The sequence below is a fragment of the Falco cherrug genome, chromosome 6, assembly GCF_023634085.1.
Source record: "Falco cherrug isolate bFalChe1 chromosome 6, bFalChe1.pri, whole genome shotgun sequence".
Classification (NCBI taxonomy): Eukaryota; Metazoa; Chordata; class Aves; order Falconiformes; family Falconidae; genus Falco; species Falco cherrug.
In genome coordinates, this window is record NC_073702.1 from 54,742,973 (window position 1) to 54,764,831 (window position 21,859).

A 21,859-nucleotide genomic window follows, 5' to 3' on the forward strand; every position below is an offset into this window, starting at 1 on the left:
TCCACAGGCGGCCTCAAGGCTCACCTGCCGCTTCTTGCCAGGCAGCTGGCTCAGGCGGAGGGCAGTTTCCCTGTGTCCCTGCTCCCGCCGCTCCCAGGAGCCACAGCTGCCGCCGCCCTGGGGCCTGCTGCCGCGGCCTGGCCTGCCCAGCCCAGCCCAGCGCTGGGCACCGTGTCGGCGCACCCCTCATCTGTCATTGTTCTGGCATCGCTTGGCCCCTCGCTCAGCTAAATATAAATCTCTTCATCTAGTGGCACCTTTAAATGTACATTTTCGCTCACCTTTTACTAAGTGTCCATTCCCATTTAAAGACAAAGAGACCAAACTGAAGGCAGCGCTTCAAAGCAGGGTATTAATGTACTACCGCTGTATTTTTCACTGTAATGTTGTTTTCTTACTCAGGTTTTCCCCTCAACCCCCGGCACAACAGAACCTTTCCCTTACATTACACTCTCCCCCGCTCCACTTTTGCCACCCGCACAGGGCTGCGGCTCCCGGAGGAGCCTGCGCGGGGCGGGGTCTGCCCCGTTCCCGGAGGGAGCCGCCGGGCCCTGTCAGCACCCGCAGGCCCGAGCGCGGCCGCCCCTCAGGCGCCGCAGCCCGGAGACCCGCCGGCCCGGCCCCGCCCGCCCAGCCCGCCGGGCGGTGCAGCGGCACGGCCCCGCCTCCCCACGCCTCCGCCGTCACGGCCGGCCGGGGCGGGAACGGGCCGGGGCCTGGCCGCCCCTCCCCGCCCTGCCGCCGCCGCCGCCCGCCGCGCCCGGTGGGAGCAGGTTCGTCAGGGCCGGGTAAGAGCAGGGAGTACCGGCTGGGTGCTGGGGGTGTTCGCCGCCCGCCGGGAGGAGGAGGCGCTCAGGGCGGTGGCCGGCTGGCCGGGAAGGGGCGGCCGGCCCGGGGGAGCCTGTCAGAGGGCGGCGGGCAAGGCCGCGGAGCCCCGCGGCCCTCGCTAGGGTCGGGGCCGCCGCCCCCTCCCCCGGGCCGGGACGGCCCGGCGGTGCCGCCTGGCCTGGGGCGAGAGGGACGACTGTGGGCGAGCGGGGGTGACCGGGCTGTGAGGTGGGCAGGGCCGGGGCTGCGGTCGGTTGTGTCACCGCCACCCTTTCCCCCGCACCCATCGCCGTGACAGCCCCCCGGTGTCGTGGCCTTGGGCTTGGCGTTGACCCTGATGCTCCAAGGAGAGACTCGGGGCCTACAGCCGGGGTTTTACAGCAGCTGATGTCGAACCGTAAGGCAGGATGGCCACCTTTACTGTGTCGAAATGCTCTCCGAGCTGTTCCAGATCCGAGGTGAGCAAAGCACATCAGTAGGAGGAAGGCAGATATAAAAATCACCTGTGTAAATAGTGAGCCTGGGCCTGGTGCATCAGGCCCCAGGCCCGACGTTATGACTGCTTGCCTGGTGAACCACCTACCGCTGCATCAGAAACGGGCACTTCTTGAAACTGTAGAAGGAAGCGAAGGGTTTCATCCTGCTTTGCATGGAATGCAAGGTTCTGTGTCTTGACTGAAGCTCATTTATAAAATCCCAGGATACTTTTCCAGGAGTGATGTGCTCACGTGTTGCGAGCCTCTCCACTGATGAACAAGCTGTGCAAAGGCAGCATGCCGTGCCAGCAGGGCGAGCAGAGCCCTCCTGGCCGATCGTCATCCAGGTGTGTGCTTTGCTGGCAGCACAGCCCTTCTGCTTGGAGCTTGAGGTTTTGTTCAAGTGCTGTTAATAGAAAAGAAGAAGAAAAAAAGTTATATGCTATATGTTAAAATTAGAAGAAAGTGATGCTAAATGGTGGCATTGTTACAAACTGTATTTGTGTTCCCGTCACGAAGACATCTCTTGTGATCTTGTATCTGAATATTAAGTAATGCTCTTTTTGGTGGCATACATTGAAGTGAAACTCTTTGGGGGAGGAGAGGAAAAAAAGGAGACCATGAGCTATATGTAGTCCTTGGCATCCTGGTTGACCTCAGAGAGACTAGACATCCAGCACAGTCAGATTTTGTGCGAAGATACCTTCTGCCTCAATGTTCTTTACCTGAGCATTTGGTTCAAAGTGAACAAGCTGCTGTTAGGAACTGCTGGACATCTTGTGGTTCTGGTCCTGCTTCGTTTTCCCATAACATGTTGTTTGTCTACTAGCAGTACAAGAAACTGTCATCTTGGGTCCGTTTTCAGCCCTCCTGTTCCCTCCCCTCCACAGTAGTTCCAGTGCCCAGTGCTTGTTTTCCTATCTACTGTCAGGCCTCTAAACACTCTGTGCACTCCTAGGGAACGTAATTCCCTTACTCAAGGCATTTCCTCAAGAACTGATATGTTATGTTACGCTTCTGAAAGCTATGTGCTTCCTTCACCTAGTTCCTTATAAATACCGGCGTGGATAAATTAGACAAGCATAATTTTTTTAGCTGTATATGCTGAGTGTTGGTGATACGTTACGCTTGATAGTATTTTAGGCTTCTGTAATTTAGTTTTGCACATTGGGCAGTTCTAAATGCCACTGTGTTATATTACATCTTTGTTTGTAGGGAAAATGGCTAAAACTAACCAGTGGCACAACCTAATAATTTTTTTTTCTTTCTAAAAAAACCCCCAACTTCTAGCCATTACACGATGTAAGCTTGACTTTGGTGTGTTTCAGGATGACTAATGTGGCAAGGCTAACAGAACTGGGCAGAACGGAACAAAAAATTGCCCTTTGTCATCTTTTATGTTAGTGTTGCTGCAGTAGAGCAAAGACAGTTTTAAATAAAATAAACTTTGCTTGCTTTTCCCTACCCTGTATGGTTTCAAGTTTGACTTCTGCCTGAAACTTGATGATAAAAGAAAATCTGGAAACTTTTTTTTTTTCTTTCAGCAAAAGGAAGGATTTAATTTACTGCTATTTTGTTTGCTTGTTTATTATACTCCATGGTTGGTTTTGTATTATGGAAGTCTCCAGCCTGCCTTTGTGGACCAGGATTCCAGCACATTAGAAGTTGTAAAAACACCAAGCAGGAAATGCAATCTCTATCTTTAAATATTTCAGCCTAAATATAAGAGGAAAAAAATAGTTAAATTCAGAAAAAACTTCACCTCCCTCATCCCCACTAGAGGAAATAGTGACAGATTTAATGCTCACCTGTATATTGCAAAGTCAGTTGGTATGAGTCAGTTATAAGAATCCCTCAGGTGCTGTAACAGAGTACTTATCTTACAGCATAGGGTCTGCCCTTTATTCCAAGAGTGCTGGGGTTTTTTTTAAGGTTAATTTTGCTTGCTGCAAAGCTGCTGCTAAGGTCAGCAGGAGATGCTGTCTGAAGATGGTGATGTGTTTCAAGTTGGCTTAGGTAGGTGCCAGAGTCACTCCAGCGATTTACCTTGTCTCATCTCAGTATTCGGGTGGTAAAACCTACTGAGGTGAAATAGATCAAGCAGTGTTATGTTGCAGAAATTGTACTAATCATGGACGTAACCATGATACAAATTTCCTGTAGCTAACATTGTGACTGGCTGCAATATTTTTTTGCCAAAGTTTTTCAACAGTTTTTCATCTTTGCCTGTGTTTTCACCCTGTTTGAAGGGTTTTCACTCTTTCTGGCAGTAGTTTACAAAGGAAGTCCCATTTAGAAGTTATCTGGAGAAGCTTTGTTTCTGTGACTTTTATTTAGGAAAAAAAAATAATCACATACAAGTCCCATGACTTGCCTTTGGATATTTAAAGGCATTAAATCCTAGTTCAGATCAGCTTTAAATTTTCAAGTGTTTCTATGGAATGCAGCATGTACATTTTGTTCTTTGAAAGTGAAGGATCCCTGTAAACATTTCTAGGTACTGATGCTGAAGAATTGCTTAAACACTAAAATTATTGCTTAAGGATTCTTATCGTAGTGTATATGGGCTAGATTTATAGGACAGAAGGAAAACTTAAAATATCTAAATGAGAAAATACAGAATAGATTAGGTATTTATAAACTGTAGCAGACTGGAGCCTGCAAGATATTTAGGCAGCTACTGCTGAGATCTAATGTGTGCTGTGCTTCTCACACTGCATTATTTTGTCCTGATGGAACTTTTGAGAATGGCATTGGGGAGCTGCTCGGTGGTGGAGTTCCTGTATTCTTGTCTCTTTGTTCAACAGTGATCTGACTGGAAATACCAGAGGAAAAGTGTGTCTTTTCCTATGACTGACAAACAACTTTTCTAGAAAGCATGTTGATGATAAGGTTCATTTTTCGCTTGGATACGGAGTGACAGTGTGATGCAGGAAGCAGTTAATGCAGAAAATTAGGAAAAATGTATAGCAAACCTTTGAATTCTTTAAACTTCAGGTATGTACAGAGAGGTCTTGCTTCAATGAGTGTTGATGAAGTGTTCTGATTCTTTGTTTTGTTTGTGCCAGTAGTTCTTCAGACTTCCTTCAGCAGCTTGACAAGCCCAGTTGCCACTAGGTATACTTCCATTCAAAGACAGAGATGTTGAGTGGAAGATGAAAAGTACAATCAGAAGCTTACACCTGACTGAAACCTTTAGGGGAACTGAAGACTTACCACAGATGCAGCTCTGTTCCAGTTTGAATGCAAAGTGTACTTCCCTCAACTGCAGCAGGCTATTAACTTGCCCATTTTAAAAGTTATGCAGGCAATAGTACCAAAATATGTCATGACAGGGTACTTAAATGCTGTGGAAGTGAGAAGGGGTAATTTCTATGGAAATTCAGAGTCTTGATGAATGAATGATCCTATCACCTTGGTATGGAAGGAAATGCTTGGTGCACGTTTGTTTCCTTGTGATTGAAACCCTGACCTTGTCAAAGTCATTAGCAAAACTCCAGTTGACTTCCCAAGGGCTCAGCTATCTGTGCTTTCAGAGGAGTTTGAGTAACTCGTCGCTAACAAGCTAAGGGTGCGTGCGTAGAAGTAGGGTGTTAGTTTGGTTCAGATGCCCATGTTGCTGTGAGAGGTAGAATGGGGAGGATTCACACTTCCCATTTAATAATAATCAAATACAAAATGTATCTTCTCTATGAGCAGTTCAGTTTTGTTTTTCTTGACTTGGGGAGTTTGTGGTGAAGGCTGGAAGGTGATGAGAGCTGATGGCTGAACCATTACCTTTCTGTTTGTTCCCCAGACCAGTAGCTTACCTTGTTACCAACCTGTATTATTAATGTGCTCAGAAATAGCATTGCTGGTGGATTGATGAGTTTGTATGGAGTGAAACAGCTGTGAATTTACACTGCTATCCTTCAAATTTGCTATACATTTCAATTGAAATATGTGTGTTGATACAAAGAATTGTATCAACAATAAAAGAGATCTACACGTGCAGTCAAAAAGCTGAACTATATCCTGTGGACTTTGCAGTCATTCGTCTGAACATCCTCTCATTATGTGTTGTGTTTGGCTGCCCAACTATGTAGCTAGAAAGTGGAAAAGCTCAAAGTCTTATGTATTGTACAATTTGTCCATTTGTCAGCGTAGCTAGTTTAAAGAAACTTGGCTGTAGAAATTGTCAAGACAAAAAAAGAAAGTCAATCACTTCTTTTGTCAAGACTTGGATGAAATATTCTGTGTCTATCTCTTGATTGTAATGCTGTTGCTGAGGACAGTGTTACAGGCAGCTGTCTGGTGAATACAAATATGAAGGAATTAAAACCAATTGTAAAGAACGATTTCAGTTAGTTCTGTAGGCTTTCTACAAAAGGTAATTTGGTCTTTTGATGTCTCTTCTCTCATACAGCTGCATTTTAATGTTTAACATTTAACATTAAATATAATATTTAATTAAATGCATTTTTAGCCAGTGCTAGTGATGTAGTTAGCATGCTACTAACATATCTAGAAATAGCTATAACTTTAAAAGAAATTGTCAACAGTTCTGAGAAATCTTCTTTTTCAAACTAGCTTATTTTAGGTGGCTTCTTTGGATTTTATGCCTACAATTGTATTTTCCACTAAATTTGTAGGTTTTCCTTACGTGTGAATACACCAAGGCATAGAGCCATTTATTTGCTATGAAGTTTGCATGGGTTTGGTCTTACAATACAAATTCAATGAAATATTACCTAGAATTTCCAAAAAAGATCAAGGGTTGTTATGCCAGCCTCAGACCAGATAAGTGGGATTTAGGCTGGTTGACTGACTACGGTCTTCAGTCTGTGACCCAAAATAACTTGAATCTGCATGTGGTACAGACAAAGACAGGAAACAATACTGCAGAGAGCTAGCATGGCTTGGACGCTATTGTGCAGCAAGTATGTAGAAGAGTGCAGATACACTCCCTGTGGCCTCATCTGCAATCAGGTTGTTCATTACTAGGGGATACTTCAGGGCCTGAAGACTCCAAGCACAATTTGGGACCCTCATGCAGCAGCCATTTCAGAATCATGCAGGGTTTGTCTTCATGGTAGCTGCAGCTTATCCAACCAGCAGAGGTAACATAACCTGCAGGGCGGCAGGGACGAGCCTGACCTCTGTAGTTACATCCCTGGTGAAGTTCTGGTGGAAAGTGCCTGACCAGTGCAATGTCTTGGCAGCTCCACTCTAGAGATACTTCATATCAGAGAGAGGTGAAAACAGTCATGTTTAAAAAAAAAATAATCAGGATGTTGTTGTGCTGTTAATACAGGCATTTCCAAAGGTAAAAGAATATATTTAGCAACAAGGACTGTTTATTTGTTTTAAAAAAAGGTTCGTAAGGACTTGAGTCTTCAAACTGTAGCACAGCTGGTATCACACTTGACAAATCAGTTGGCCTTTTCATTTCCTTCTTTTCTTTTTAAACATTTAAATGTACTTTTTTTCTCTCCCTGAAACTGAATTTTGGCAGTACCTGTAACCAGAAGCTGACAGGCCAGGAGAAGAGGCTGGTGCTTGGAAGGCATGTGGTTTGGGTTGAACAGTGTAACTGCAGGGAACTGGTGAAGTTAAAATGTTCAACCCATGAAACTGGGGTGCAGGAGGGTGGAAAGGATAAAGTTAAGACTAAGCACAGCCTGGGTGAAACTGGGGGATTGTGTTGGGTGTGCATGTGTTTGATTAGCCTGCATTCTCACTGCAGAACAGATAAATTGCCACTGCATGTTATCCTTAGGTGTGTACTGTTAATTTAGATTTAGAGTATCTTTGAGCTTGTGGTGAAATGGGGTCTGTATGGATGGAAAGAAGGCTAAGACATCTCTAGTAGTTACATGCTGCATGATGGTATATGTGGGCTTTTAGATCAAATGAATTGGTGTGTATTTGTGTTGTCAGATTTTGATCTGTTTAGATAAGATATGATAGCTCTGGGTGCAAAAAAACCCCACCTCTAAAAATGGATTTGTATACCCACGTTGTTGAAGAATTAGTTTGTATTGAGAAACACAGCAGCTGAAACAGGATAAAACAAATGATTGCTGTTTAAAGGGAAGTAGGTACCTCCTTCATTCTGATCTCTTGTGTGATATCTGCTGGATTTTCTTCCAGTGGTTTATATATGCTAGGTTTTATTGGTGGGATGGGTGATGCATGGTATGGAAATAACCATATAATTGGCTTGGGATGTAATTCATCAGAGGACTTGGCATGGACATAAAATGTACAGCTTTTTTCTGGAATGGCAGCTAATGAAAATGCGTACTTCTTCTTTGCTTACAGTGGGGGAAATACATAACAAGTTTGTCAACTGATGTAATTTCTGTGATATAGCTGCTGTAGAGTAATTGCAGATCTGAAGCCATGTGTATTACTAAGAATCTTAATAGATTTATTACAGGAAATTCAAAAAGGATGTCATATTCTTATTTAATACTTTTCCAAGAAAGCATTCCCTTAAATTCTGCATTTGCAGTACTGTGTTTTTGGAGAGGCTAAATGTTAGTATATGGAGTTTTCTGTAATCTTTTCCTGTGTATTATTCTTTAAGATTACGAAGACATTTGTAAACCAATGACCAAGACATAACTCTGTTTTCTGGGGTGGGGGGGTTGGTGTCCTTAACAGGTGGAGACTGTCTGCCTTATTCCCATCGTGGATGACTGTGACAGCAAATCTACTCAGCCATGTCGTACAGTGCAGGTTTTGGGGATCCTAATCAACTAGCCCAACGCATAACTTCTAACATCCAGAAGATCACACAATGCTGTAAGTTGCATTTATGAATGTTTTATGTAGAACTTTAATAATGGTGGTGCCCTCCATTCAAAGTTAGCTTCTCAGATCCGTTCATGGGGATTCATTCTTTGACTTCATCTGCTCATTTGACAGATTTGTGGCACCCCACACAGCAGATGGTAGATTGAGATGTTTGCTGAGCAAGGATTATGTCAAATATTTCCTGGAGCTTGAATTGTTTAGCAGGGACAGAAGCTGTGCCTTGCAGCTTACCCTTGGAAGTATATATTAGATATGAAATAAGATTTTGCAAGTTTTAATATACCTGTGCTTAGATTAATGCCACCTAATTTTTTTAGCCACCTAACAGGAGTGTTTGTGTTAGCAGTAAGTTAGGCTGCTAAGATTTTCAGTCCTTTTCCCTTACCCTCCGTTTTCCATTATATTTTTAATGTGTGTGTATATATAAAGCAAATAGAACTTGATCTCACAAATTAAGCCAAGTGTACTGTTCATCAGAAGGGAGCTAACCACAAATAGCATATGGCTAGGTTTTGACATGCATGTTTTTAATGTTGTGCAGGACATAGTGTGCATGAATAAACCGGTAATTTATTATTAGAATTCATTTGCAGTTTTGTTTGGTGAAGTATGTCAGTTTTTATGAAAACTTCGATCTTTGTTTCTCAAGACAAGTTCTAGGAGTTGGTGTTTATAGCACAAATTAATGGCACAGATTGGGCTTTTGCCTGGTTTTTCATCTACTTTTTATTTCTTCCAGAAAGAATTTCTTTAAATCTCAACAGGAAGAAAAATTGCAATTTTGCTTTATTGAAAAGTTTCTGTTCATCTGGGTTGTATTTCCTCAACTTAAAATTCTCAAACTGTCTCTATAAAAGCTCTTGTACTTTGTTTCCTAAAATCTGCTCAGTGAACTCACTCAGTCTCATGGTTTCTAACTTGGTATTCCAGAGAGGCCTGCCAATTGTGTCAGATACTGAGGGTCCAAGATGTAAAAAAGAAGTCTCAGTTGTCAGGTGAAAATGTAAAGTGAAATCAGTGGTTGAAACTGGAGCACTGTGAAAGCAGTCTCTGAACGTAATTAACCAACTTGTTCTGGATGCAGTGAGTCCTTAGTCTCATCCTGCCTCTTCCATCTCCCTTCTTGCTTCTGCTGTGTCTCCCTTCATGACAAACAAGGCATACTGAAAGCAAGCCGCCGAGGCTTAGGAGAGACATGCCACAAGGCTTACCTGCAATCCTGCTTTCCTTTCCTTTTTTGAAATTTAGATGGCTAAAATATGAGCAATAGACAGGTCTTCTGCCATTCCAAGACCCAGACCCAAATCTTTCTTAGCCCTACTGCTGCCTGGCTTCAGAAACAGGAGCTTTGCCTTTAAAAGCTCCAGCCAAGCGCTTTTCAAGGACTGGTAGGTACACAGCTGGATTCAGTCCCTCATTCTTCTGTGGATCTGACTGAACTGTAGCCACCCAGTTACTCTTACAGTCCATTCTCTTCTGGTAGATTTTATGAGGATCTGGATTCCATGGGCGCACTGAACATGTTTTCTGGACTGAGCTCTCTAAGGGCTTATGTACACTTTTTTTTAGCTGTTTTGTTTCCATGTGTAGTATGTGTCTAGGTTTCTGTTCGAAGGTGTGAGCTGCAGGAACTTCCAGGTCAAATGGGGAGAAACCTGCAAGCTTAGGGACCTATAGTGCTAGACAGCTGCTGAGCAGGTGTCTCATAAACTGCAATTTGCGATCTTGGTTAGGGAGGGAGAGGGACAGAAATAGAAATCTTGACCCTAAATCCATGTATTTCCTTCTAAGCAGTTGTCTTGATTTTGCACTTCTGTCCAGAAATGCTTAGCATTTGTGAGATGTGTCAACACGTTTGAAATCTTGGTTAACCTGGACTTGTGTAGATATTCTGGTTTTCAGAGTGAGATTAATAGAGTGAGAGAGTTGTTTCAAATTACTGAACCATTTCAGGAGGTTCATCAATACTAATTTACACTTGTACTAACATGTAAGCAAACTGTGAATACTACTACAGAGATATAGATGAGATACAGATCAGTTGGAAGGAAGCTGGCCCTTTAACTTGTGAGAGAAACACAAAAGCACTTCCTATATTAGACAACATTCTGCTGCCAAGATTTCATAATACACCAGGGTTTTATAGGAAGTAACATTGGTCAGAACAAGTTTTTACTGTAACGTTTCTTCAGGGTTGAATTATTACAAATACCTCCTCTAAGTAATAAATTTGATGGTTCTTGATTAACTGTTTTTAATATGCCATACATATTTAATATGTATACAAGTAAAATACATATATTAAATACCTCAAATTTCATAACGCATCCACATCAGGCTGCTGTTGTATCAGTACTTCTGATCCTTACCTTCCATCACGTTCATGTAGCCCACTGTTACTGATTGGCAAGCAAAGCTCATCTCTGTGCTGGTTTAGCACACCAATAATTGAATTGCAAGAAAGTATGCTTTTTGGTTTGGGTTCTGTGTTAATGGAGAGAACCTTTATTTGTTTCAGGTAACAGCTGGGTTAATTTGGCACACTTTCAACTGGAAAGAACAGGTTTTGTTGATTTGTTGATCCAATCATGCAGTTAATTGTTGTGTTAAAGATGTGCTAAGAGTTGTAAATTGCTTCTGCCTTGCCTGAACTCTGGTGAACCACTACAGTAAATGCTGTCTGTAGTGGGCTGTTTGAGTTTCTTTGGAGGGGAGGGTGTTGGTGGGTCGTTTTTAGGACCTTGAAGATATAATTGAGCTAGCTAACGGAAGGCAGCATACACTGCTGTCTGCACTCTGAGCTCTCTTGGAAACTTAAGTCAGCAGGGCAAACAATATGCGTTTGGGATCCCAAACCCCAGAACATTCTATGAAAAGAAGGTTCTTTCAGCTGTTCTTTAAACAAGGATCTGTTTTGTGTCTCCAGCATTTCTGCAGAAATAAGTGATTATAACACCACTTAGCAACATCTAGGGAACAAAGTCTACTCTCCTAATCCTGAAACTCATGTTTTATCAGTGACATCTCCAAGCTGAGAGATTTAGGGAACTAGTCTGCCAAGCAGTTCTCCATGCCTTTTGTTAAAACTGTTCCACTGAGTGGCTGGAATTGCAAAACTTAAGGTTCTTGTTGACATCTGATGTAGAGCAGCAGGTCTTGGGCAGGCGAGAGGGAGGGTTAGGCTCTCGTTTTGGAGAATCCATGTGAGTCTGAGCAGTGCTCTAATATGTGAGGAGCCTGAATTACCTGTGCTTGAACGAGCTGCAGTCTTGTGTGCTGAACCTCAGCGACGTTAGTGATGCCTGCAGGCTATGTCTCAGTGGTTTGGTTTTGGTTCTGTGTTAACAGCGATGAGAAGCAGATCTGTGAACAGCTAAGGAAACTTCAGAATTAAACAATAAAACCAAAGAAGTGTATAATGAGCTTTGGCACCTGTTAGGCAGCTGCTACATTTCTGTCTTACTAGAACACGACTTATGATTAAAGTTTGAAAGTCTGTCTGTTCAGAATCTGGTCCAAAGTAACTGTATTTCTTATTCCAGGCCTATCTTATATCTGTTTATAAAATCTAGATGACACACATTGTGTTGGAATTCTGAAATATATGCATTTAAAGGTGGTTGAGATTTGTCCCTAACTTTCTGAATATGGAGCACATAAGGAACGATGCAAGGTATAGAGTTCCAACCTGTCTGGGCCTTGCAGATGGAGAACCTATAATCAAGGTGTTTTAATCAGTGTTTGCTGAAGGAGCGGTAGTTCCAGAACTGGGTTTCATAGGTTACACTCTCACTTAATGTGGCAGCTTAATGGCAGCTGCTGCCAACTTGAGAGAAATCTCAATGCCTTCCTTCAATACTTCCTTGAAATATTTCCTGTTGGTCACTCATTTACAGCAACTGGATAGACAAGAAATGAGTGCAATGCACAGAAACAAAATGAGCTAACAAAAAATATCTTTGTGTCAAAACATGTCCTGCCTGCTTAAAAATCTGTATTTCTACGAGACATGTTCATTTACCATACTAACGATATGCCTAGTAGGATGAGAGCCTTGAGTCCATACTGTGAGTTTTTTTCTTAAACTTTTTTCCCTCTTCCTCTCTTGAAGAGCATGTAGCAAATTGTACAAGAAGAAATCTGATCTTCCAACAAACAGAAAAATGAAAGTAGAATAAGTAAAACAAACAAAAAGCCCAATTTGAAAGCTTTAAATATGTTCAAACTTCTTAAACCGTGAAGGTGAGGGGGAACAGTTCTTTGAAATCTAATGGTTTTCTGCTTTTTAAAGAATTGATTCCTGTATGTAGTAAAATGAGGGAAAGTATTTTGTTTAAAAAGATATTCCCAAGAGGGAGCAAAATGGGATTTGCATTTGGCTACGGGGATAACTCCACACTTAGACGAGTAGGAAGAATATGCCTAGAATAGGGGGCTCTTCTGCTCAGCTGGAAAGATTTGACTCGTGTCTCTGACAAGAACTGTGCAAGAAGTAGTAACCAGCTGTGGTTTTTCCTCTCCCCACATACTTCTTGTTCTTGAGTGTCTCTCCCATGTATGGGTCATTGAGGAAGCAGACTTCGATGCCTTTGTTTTGCTTTGCTCCTAATATTTTCTTCATAGCTACCAAATACATCATTCAGTGCAATTCCTGAAGAAAAGCAACAGCACTACAGGCTAGATGAAAACTTATCACGTCTCTACTGGCATCTTAGGTGAGGCTTTGGGAACTGTTGGTTTAGAAGCAGTTCTAGTATGCTGCCTTTTGCTTGGGAACACAGAACAAAGCCTGGCATTGATAAAGTACACCCAGTCTTTGAGTTTTAGAAAATTTCTGGTTTGCAAACTGTAATCAGCTACAGAACCTATGCTAAATGAAGTGAGGCATTCATATTCTCTCTTTACTTCTCTCTTCCCCACTCCACCAGTTTATAAAGGTCGTGGCTGGATTTTGTGCAGTGGTAGTTCCAAAGTCAGTAAGAATGGCATTATCTACCCTTGCTCACTATTGGCAAGGTCAGTGATAGGGTATTTGACTTGTTCATGCACAGTGAAAATCAGCCCAGCTGGAGAAACGTATGCTGTGCATACTGCAAGACAATTAAAATAAAATAAAATTCAGTAGCTGCAATCCACATATGGCTAGAGGGAGTCTGCCTGGCTTTGAGAGATACTTTCTCATAAGGACTCTTGCCTTCTGCTGACTTTTTTCCTGTTTGTTAAGGTAGTGCAACCATCAATTCATATAGAGCACATTCTCAGAAAGTCAGCTTCAACCAGCAGAGATCCCTCTGTCATGTGATGTCTCTTCTGTGACACAAGTTTACCCAGTTTCTGTTGCGTCCCAGATTTTCTGTAAGCCAGTATTTTTGCTGAAATTTTACTAAAATGGGAGTTTAATTACATCAGTCGTACAATTTTCCCTTTCACTTTATGTAATTGTAGAAAATCATAAGCATAGATTCACTTATGATAAGACCCTGAAGAATAACAGAACCCTGATGTATGCCTTTTATTTGTGGTTTAAGCCCAGTAGGTAGCTAAAACACGCTGAAACATTAATGAAAAACTATCTGCCACTATGTAGCACCAACAAATTTGCATGATTATCCTTTAGCTACAGAAGGATACAGATGGACAGGTGAAAAGCAAATGAAATTGCCAAACTGTTGAAATCTGAGCCTGTATGAAAACAAAACTCTGTTTTGTCTGTATTTAAAATGTGGTTTTGTACATGTGTGGTTTTAAAGCAAATAGGCTTAAAGTAGATCTTGTTGAGACTTCTAACAATGATATTGTCAGAAATTTCCAATTAGCTGCTGTTAACCAGAATTTAACTTTGTGGGAAGATTCTAGTTGCAATAAATTTTTATTTTTAATGTTGTTTCTGTTGAAGTTTCAGTAAAACCTGGAAAAGGCTGGTTATTTAGGGGTTTTAAGCACCTATTATGGTCCTCCACATTCCATTTTGTGGGCTTTTCCAAGGCTGAGCAATTGAACTTGAATCTGCTATACCCAAGTCATAACCTGAATATGGAGGATAATAGGAGAAGGAATTCAGATACTTTGGGTCAAATGCCTATCTTTCTGCAAGAAGGTGAGGTCATGAAGCCCACAGTTCTTCTGGGGTCTTTGGACTGGTGTCCTGGATTTGATTCCTCTAGTGAACTGTCACCTTTGATTAAAGTAGGGTTAGCAAGGTGTACAACACTGTGGCATTGTGATTTATTTAAAGTTTTAGTGAGTGTGAACTACACTAGTAGCTTTAAAGAGATGCTTATGCTCATACAGAAAACTTTAATCTGCTGAATTTATTGCCACTACATTAGGTTGCTTTGTGTAACAGTTTTATAAAAGATTGATCCAGGAATGTTTTCGGCAGCATCTGTCCATCTTTAGTCAAGTACCCTCAGTTTAAGTGCAGAAAGAAAACATGTTGAATTGGATTTGGATAAATCGAGGGGGTCTGTTGTCACAAGACAGTTTGAACTGATGTAATTTTTACAAATAATTCTTCTATTCCAATAACCTGCTCTGAAGTGACTCTAAAGTTTATTAGATTCTACACAACTTAATCTGTAACTGGATGTGCTGTTTGTTGACTCACTTGTTCAGCTGGAAACAGGAAGGAGATTTCTTCATAGTTACCCTAAAGGTGGCAGCGAGCGTAAGGTCTTTGACAAAGCATTTTTGAATGTGACTGTCCTGGTGTTGTATTTACTGCTTATTTGCCTTATGAATCCATAGCTGAGCCTGAACCTCATGTGGAGCAGACTTTGCATGTGGTATGCACAAAGGAACACTTTGCTGATTCTGTTTATTCTGCTTGGGCTCAGGAACTAGGAAAAAGACTGAAAATCAATGGCTTTAAGTTCTCATTATCAGTTTTAGTCCTGTGAACGTTATTCGGTGAGTTAAACCTTATCTGTCCCTTTTTAAATAAAAGGTGGAGGGGACATGACACCCTCACCATTACAGTTGATACTCAGGAACAGCCGTAGCTGCTGGTTGGAACAGTGTTCTGCTCCTCCTTCCTGTGATAGGTCCTAAGCCTTGTGGTTCTGTAAGGCAGGTTTCCTTGTACTCACCCTGCCTGCTTATCTGGTTCTTGTCCTCTGCAGTACAATGCCTTGGCGTTTGTTCCTCCTGTTGGTGCTGGTGTTTTTTCCAAGCACACCCAATGGGTGCTGCATTTCCTGTGGAAGCAATTAGACTGTAGCTTTATGAAACTGGGCAATGTGGTGGCTCAGGCTTGGACTGTAGCACTGAAGAAAACTGCTGCTGCATGGCTATGATGCAATCTTGTGTGATCCAAGTAAGAAATGAGATTCTAGGTTGCAAAGGGATAATAAGCAGCACTCATTAAATGTATTTTTTACTCCTAGTTTCATACTTCTATGTTGTAGCCTTCTTTTTAGAACTCTGGTTGATTCACCTTACTTTCCAGCTGTAAAGCTGCAACAAGCTTGGTCATGGCCACTTGAGGATTTAAAGTTTGGTTAAATAGAGTGGAGGTTGAGATAGGAAGACGGCTGGTCGTAGGTAACCTGGGAAAGCTTCTGTCCTGTAGCCTGTTCAGTGTTCCAAAGTACAACCATCCTCAGTTTCCCTTGTCGCATGCTAGGGATGAGCATGGTGCTTGGACACTTCTTAGTGTCTGCCAGAGAAGTTGGGTGATCTGCAGTCTGCTCTTCATTTCCCTCCTCTTAGTTAGTTCTTTGCCTTTCAAACATTAGGATTTTACTGAAGGGTTTGGTTGGGTTTTTTCCCCGCCTTTTTTTCTGCAACAATACTGTGGTGTTATAGCCTGTACAGTGACTACTAATTCTCAGTTGGAGATAACATTGTTTGCTCCTGTGTTCTTAAAAGTAAGAAGTTGTTTACCTTTTGGTCTTCATTGTATTACTTTATTTATTTGTATCTTTATTTTAAGTTGGAAACTTTCTGTGTGATCCTTAACATTTTCATATTCAAGGAGCAGAACCAGTAGTTACGCCAACTTGGATTTACCTGTGATAATGGAACAGCTTTGCAGAGCCAGCTGAAAAACAAGGGAAGAGGAGGAGAAAGGAGATTTCCTATCCAGCTAAAAGCTAGCTGTTAAGCAAAGATAGTGTGTGATCCAATATGTGAAATATGTCTTTATTTACAGAAAAATAGTATGTGTGGCAGATCTGGCAGGAGCATGTTTCTCAAATACTTTTACCTGTTAAAAAATTTAAGTGTTTCCGCTGTAAATCTCACTACTTCTGTAACTCAGGTAGAGAAAAGGAGGTCTTCTATGTGAGATACTATTTTTTTGATGTGCCCTTTTTTTTGTTCTCTAACTAGAGGGAGAGCTTTCACTGACTAGAAATGGAACCACTGTTTGGCTTAGTAAAAGTAAACATGAACTGACTCTCAAATAATTTTCTCTGCAGGAATTCAGGTTAGGTCTTAATTGTTTCTCTGGCTCATCATTAACCATGTCTGACCTGTTTCGGAGCATGTGACTGTTCTGAGAATAGCTTTCATCAGCTAATAGTTTTGTATTATGAGATCTAGACAAAGAGATTTCACAAAGACAAGTGAAAAGCCTTACTGACATTATATTGCTTCTTTATGATACAAGACTCATTTTTAGGTGGAAAGAATGAGATTCTTTTCATTTACATGTGAGACAGCAGTTGCTTGGAGGAAATGCATTTTGCTTGCGTGGTATCATGTACCCTGCTTCCTGCACCTGCTCAAATCCCAAGGGGGACTTGCCTTCTGTGCTGGCTCCTTGCCAGCCCACAGCTGGCAAGGTGCTGCTCCTGCAGGTTTGCAGGATAAGCCCTGGAAGACTTGTTGAGCTTCATTATATGCAAACATCTACCCCAGGGGTCCTCAAACTACAGCCCACGGGCTGGATATGGCCCCCCAGGGTCCTCAATCCAGCCCCCGGTATTTACAGACCCCCCTGCCCCCCCCGCCGGGGGTTGGGGGGGGGAAACCCAGCAGCCACAGATGGCTGCCTGCCACTGCATCTGCGCGCCGGCCCCCTGGTTAAACAGTTTGAGGACCCCTGATCTACCCTGATCTCCAGTGTGGAAGTGGCCACAGGAGTCTGCGTGCCTGTGACGGAGACTGCTGTATCCTGGTAACTTTGGCGAAGAATGCCTACGTGCACACAACGTGTGCCCTTCTGCAGCTCCTGAGCAAAGTCCAGCCGTTAGCTGTTTGTATCCAAGGAACCCGAGCTAAAGTATCAGATTTTGCACTGAAATGTGTTAAAATTGTGCACAAGGCCCAGTTGGGCTCTGTTGCAGGATTAGTGATGCCCAGAAGGACAGGAGGGACCTCTGGTAGTTGTATTACTCCTGTCTTTCAGAGCTCCTTAGGAAGCTGGAAGAATCAGGAAGTGCGAAAGGGAGAACTAAAGGGTGAGGTAACCTAAGAACCTGTTGAAACTGTGCTCTGATCTTTGGTCCCTGACTGTTACCAGTATGTTTATAGTGCAGAGCTAGGGCCTTGTGAGTTGGGCCTAAGACTTTGGCTCTCCAGGACACTTGAGCATTACTGATGGATTGAGAGGTACCAAAGCAGCTGCCAGGTGCCTTGATGTGCCAGCCTGGACTCCCTGCACAGGGGTGAAAAGCTGGTTAAACGAGGGAGGCAGCACCCTTACGAATTCCACCATCAGCAGTGAAGCAGGAACTTAGGGGCCTTTGTTTTATGAAAAGTAATCCCAGGTTTTCCAGTAGTTTTGCTCTCCTCCTTCAGTGCCAAGGCCCTCTCCCTGCTTGTTTCCCAAATGGAGCAGTGGAAGGAACCAGCAGAGGTGTTTCTACACTCTGACCTTCAGGAGGAGAGGCTAAGGCTATCCTGCTTTTCCCTTGAGGAGAGGAAGTGATACTGACTTTTCAACTGAGAAGTTTTGAAGCCAGTTCTTGGTTTCAGTCAAGTTCTGTAAGATCTCTGTGTCTACAGGTGAGGAAACCAGACACTTTACCTCTGTGATCCAGGTGGTAATATCTTAAAGCCTATTTTAAATTTTGTTTATCAGTAAAGCTGTACAAGTTCATGAGTCTGGACGAGTCATGGAATCATAGACTGCCAGGTTGGAAGGGGCCTCAATGATCATCTGGTCTAACCTTTCTTGGAAAAAACATGGTCTAGACAAGATGGCCCAGCAATCTGTCCTGCTGAATCTTAAGTGTCCATTGTCTGTGGTTTAGGTGGTTTTGTGATTATATGTATAATATTATATCAAATGTCTGCATGAGTAGTAGCCACAGTGAGAAATCTGTAAAAAACCAAGCCAAACCAAAAGAATTAGAAGACTATAAAGAAATACATTTTTAAGCCTGTATACACTCCAGCATGTTTATATTATTATTATGGAGTACAAAGGATGGATTTCTTTAACTCATCAACTGTAAATCAAGATTTCGGGAAGGTCAGCTTCTCTGCTTCCTGTGTTATACTGGTCCTACCAACTTGCTTTTGGCATTTTTATGAAGACAGTCTCGGGAGTGCTGCTGAAGACTGTTGGCCAAAATTTACCGCTTCGCCTCTTTTCTGTTTGCATTCTTGAATAAGCAATATTTCACTTTTGAATGCAGTATACTTCATATGAACAAAAATTTGAAAATACAAATGCTATTTTTTTCTGAATAATAACCTTATTGGGAAAGGTTAAGGTGGAAAATGCTAAATTACAGGAAGCATAGAAAAATTGATGTCAGTTCAGTCCTTGCTTTTTTTTTACTTTATTTTTTTCCCCTTGAGATTTGAAAGCCTGTTAGCGCTTTGCTATTTTGATGCATACTTAGACTCCTTGGTAAAATGTGTTTTAATTTTGTGCTGAATTCTTAAATTACAAGACCTGAACTGGGATAAACTTTCCTCTGCCCAGAATTGTGTAGCTGACCAGCTATGCAGTGCTGGCTTTTAATTTCCCCTCAATTATCTACTTGTGTCAGTTTTAGAATTAGGATAGATATCTAATTAACTTGGAATGTAAATATTCTAAGTATAGGCTTTGTTTCAGAGAAGTTTTCAAGTGAGAGCCTTTTTTTTAAAACACAAACCTGCATTTTCTTTATTTGCAGTTAAATAAGGCATCTCTAGGTGGCGGTAGGACACACGGGTACTTCTTCAGTCCGCAAAACAACTGTTAAAAGAGTGCTTGCAATTTTGTTCTGGTGTTGGTGTGTGGTTGTTGTTTGTTTTTTTTCTCCCTGTAACAGTACATACAGGATCACTGAGCTCCTTGGCCCTTGAATTAGAAGGGAGAGTGCCTTGGAACAAATAAAGGATAATTTGCATTCAGTTTTATAGGTATTAAAACCTCACACTGTTGGAGTTAACACCTGCCAGTTATTTTTTTCTTTGTTTTAAAAGAATGCATTACACTGAACATAAAACAAAGGCTTAATTATCCAAAGTCGGTATTTGTCAGTTGGTGTGACCAGCTCCAGTTGCCCAGACAAAGCACGGTGGGCCAGGCAGGAATTGGCTGGTGCTCAGCTGCAGGTGGGAACTGTAGCCAAAATTCAAAAATTTTCACTAATGTTTTGCTGTTTTTCAGCTCAATTGAGATACAAGCTGCGTGAAACACATCTTACAGTGATATTCCCCTCAGTAATTCTTTCAGTAACTTATGTCCACTCAGTTCCCTCAAAGGCTTCTGCCTTGAAGCATTTGATTTTTACCTCATACAAAACTTAGGTACTAACTTCCCCTTTTTTTGATGCCTTCGTTACCTGGGTGTTAACAGAAAGAATTGCCTATAATAGTTGCTGACACTGGGACGTTATGTAAAGCAGTGTAGAAAATCCAATATCATCTAATCTACCGGAGACTTGTTATGAAACAAAGATTAGAATTAATATTACTACTAAAAATTTTCTAAGGAATTCCAGTTTTAACTAACTGCGTGATGTAAGTCACAGGTAACACTCTTCTTGTAACTGAAGGTCTGTCTGTTACAGATCTCTTCCATAGTATATGAAAAAATACCTGTTTTTTAAATGGTTTTCTTGATTACTTGGAGATGCCTTTTTTTGCAATTCTGACTGCATTTAGAAAAAAAATATAGCGTGGTAGTAAAGTGAGGATCCCATGTACTGTCATGTTATATATTTTCTACTGACTGTGTGGTACACCAGTCTGCCTGGGGAGGGCCACAGAAATACAGCAAAGACCAGCCTACTCCTAGCTGAGGTTGAGCAAAAGTAAGTTGTTTTGCATATGTATTCTTTCATTGTAGGAGTTGTGAGGGTGTTAAGCTGAGATAAAGTGTGTTGAGGATACGAGTTCTGCAGTGTGATAAACTGCATAACCTTGAAGTGTGTGTCCATTTTTCTTCTTGCTTTCCCATGTGACATGTAAAATAATTAAGCTGAAAATAAGGCTCAGATGTGTCACTTCCTGCAGATCAAAACTAGTGTATTTTATGAAATACACTTTAAAATCACCAGTTGTTTGTATCCCACATTTAGAAATCTAAGGATCTCAAAGTTACAATTTAAACCTGGACTTCGGAGTTTGTTGAGTTTTTTTTTAAGGTACTGTAAGCCCGTTAATGCTTTGTTGCTCTTTATTAATGCACTGGTTCTGAAATATTTATGTATGATAATGTCATGGCCATCTTTCATATGGCTTTCCAAAATGACATGCATAAAATATAAGTAAACCAGAATAAGAATTGTGCTGCTTATTTTAAAAATTAATATTAAAAGGCCTGATTTATACTTATAGTGAAACTATTAACTGATCTTTAAATTGCCTGTTTCTACCTAGACACATGAATACATTCCCATCCTTTACAAGAAACCCTGGGCTTTGACGTGGCAAAATCCATTCACTAGTTGGTCTGACACTTTTTAAGGGGATTCTTTGTAGTAGGTAGAAACTGCTACTCAAGACTTTTCAGTCAACTCTTATGGCTTCAGAATGGTCAAGCAAAAATGCATAAAAATAAAGCGGAAATTGTCTGTGCCCCTTTAAAATTTCTCTTCCTCTTCACAAACAGCTGCCGAAATACAAAGAATACTACATCAGCTTGGAACACCACAAGACACACCTGAGTTGAGGCAACAGCTGTGAGTACTTCACATGACAATGTTTAATTTCATTGCATTGTAAACAATCTCCTGGTAGGTGATGAGGTATTTTTTTTGTTAGGCAGAGTGCTTGATCTTGCTGAGAAAGGTAAGTATAGAGAAATACTTGAAACTTAAATGTTGAGATGCACTTTTTAAAATTAATGTTGGATAGTCTGTAAACTAGTCAGCTGGTTTGCCCATGTGCATTGCCTGCCATATTAACACATCCATAAAATCTATGCTATATATCAGGAAAGGGAAAGTGTCAGGACCAGAAAGCAATTTTATTGTTTAAAAAACAAACGCCGGCACCCTTCCACTCCAGTCAGCTCTTCAAATCTAGCTGTGTAAGTTTCACAAGGTAATGAATATATTGGATTTTTTGGTGAGATGTGATACTGGGCAAGAGAGCGAAATGTCTTTTTAGTGATGAAAGCTACAGTATGGGATGACATTCTAGAATAAACATGTACCAGAAATACTAAAGTAGCAGAAGTGAAATAAAGCTCAAAGGCAGAATGCTGTTCCGTCACTTGAAGGCGGACTGCCATTAATGCACCACTGGCAGAGAGAGTCAGCTGCTTTCCACTTCTCTGCACGGTCCAATGAACTGGTATGATGTGTTCCTTTAAACCCCTTTACCGCATTAATCTCAGCATCATAAGTGCACATAAGCAATGT

The 21,859-nt window shown here is 41.6% G+C and overlaps 1 protein-coding gene across 4 annotated transcripts in view; it reads left to right on the forward strand.

The window, feature by feature from the left end:
- Window positions 1-340: 340 nt before the first annotated feature.
- The window catches only part of STX7 (syntaxin 7), a 33,314-nt gene continuing 11,795 nt past the window's right edge, over window positions 341-21,859 (forward strand). The window contains exons 1-3 of one of the 4 annotated variants that reach the window (XM_055713450.1): window positions 651-788; window positions 7,953-8,093; window positions 21,106-21,175. In XM_055713450.1, the coding sequence (XP_055569425.1) occupies window positions 8,012-8,093; window positions 21,106-21,175 (152 nt within the window). In that variant the 5' untranslated portion in view covers window positions 651-788; window positions 7,953-8,011. Of the gene's footprint in view, window positions 789-1,135; window positions 1,287-7,952; window positions 8,094-21,105; window positions 21,176-21,859 lie in introns of those variants that run through there. The other 3 variants (XM_055713451.1, XM_005432838.4, XM_055713449.1) reach the window with 3 other exon arrangements.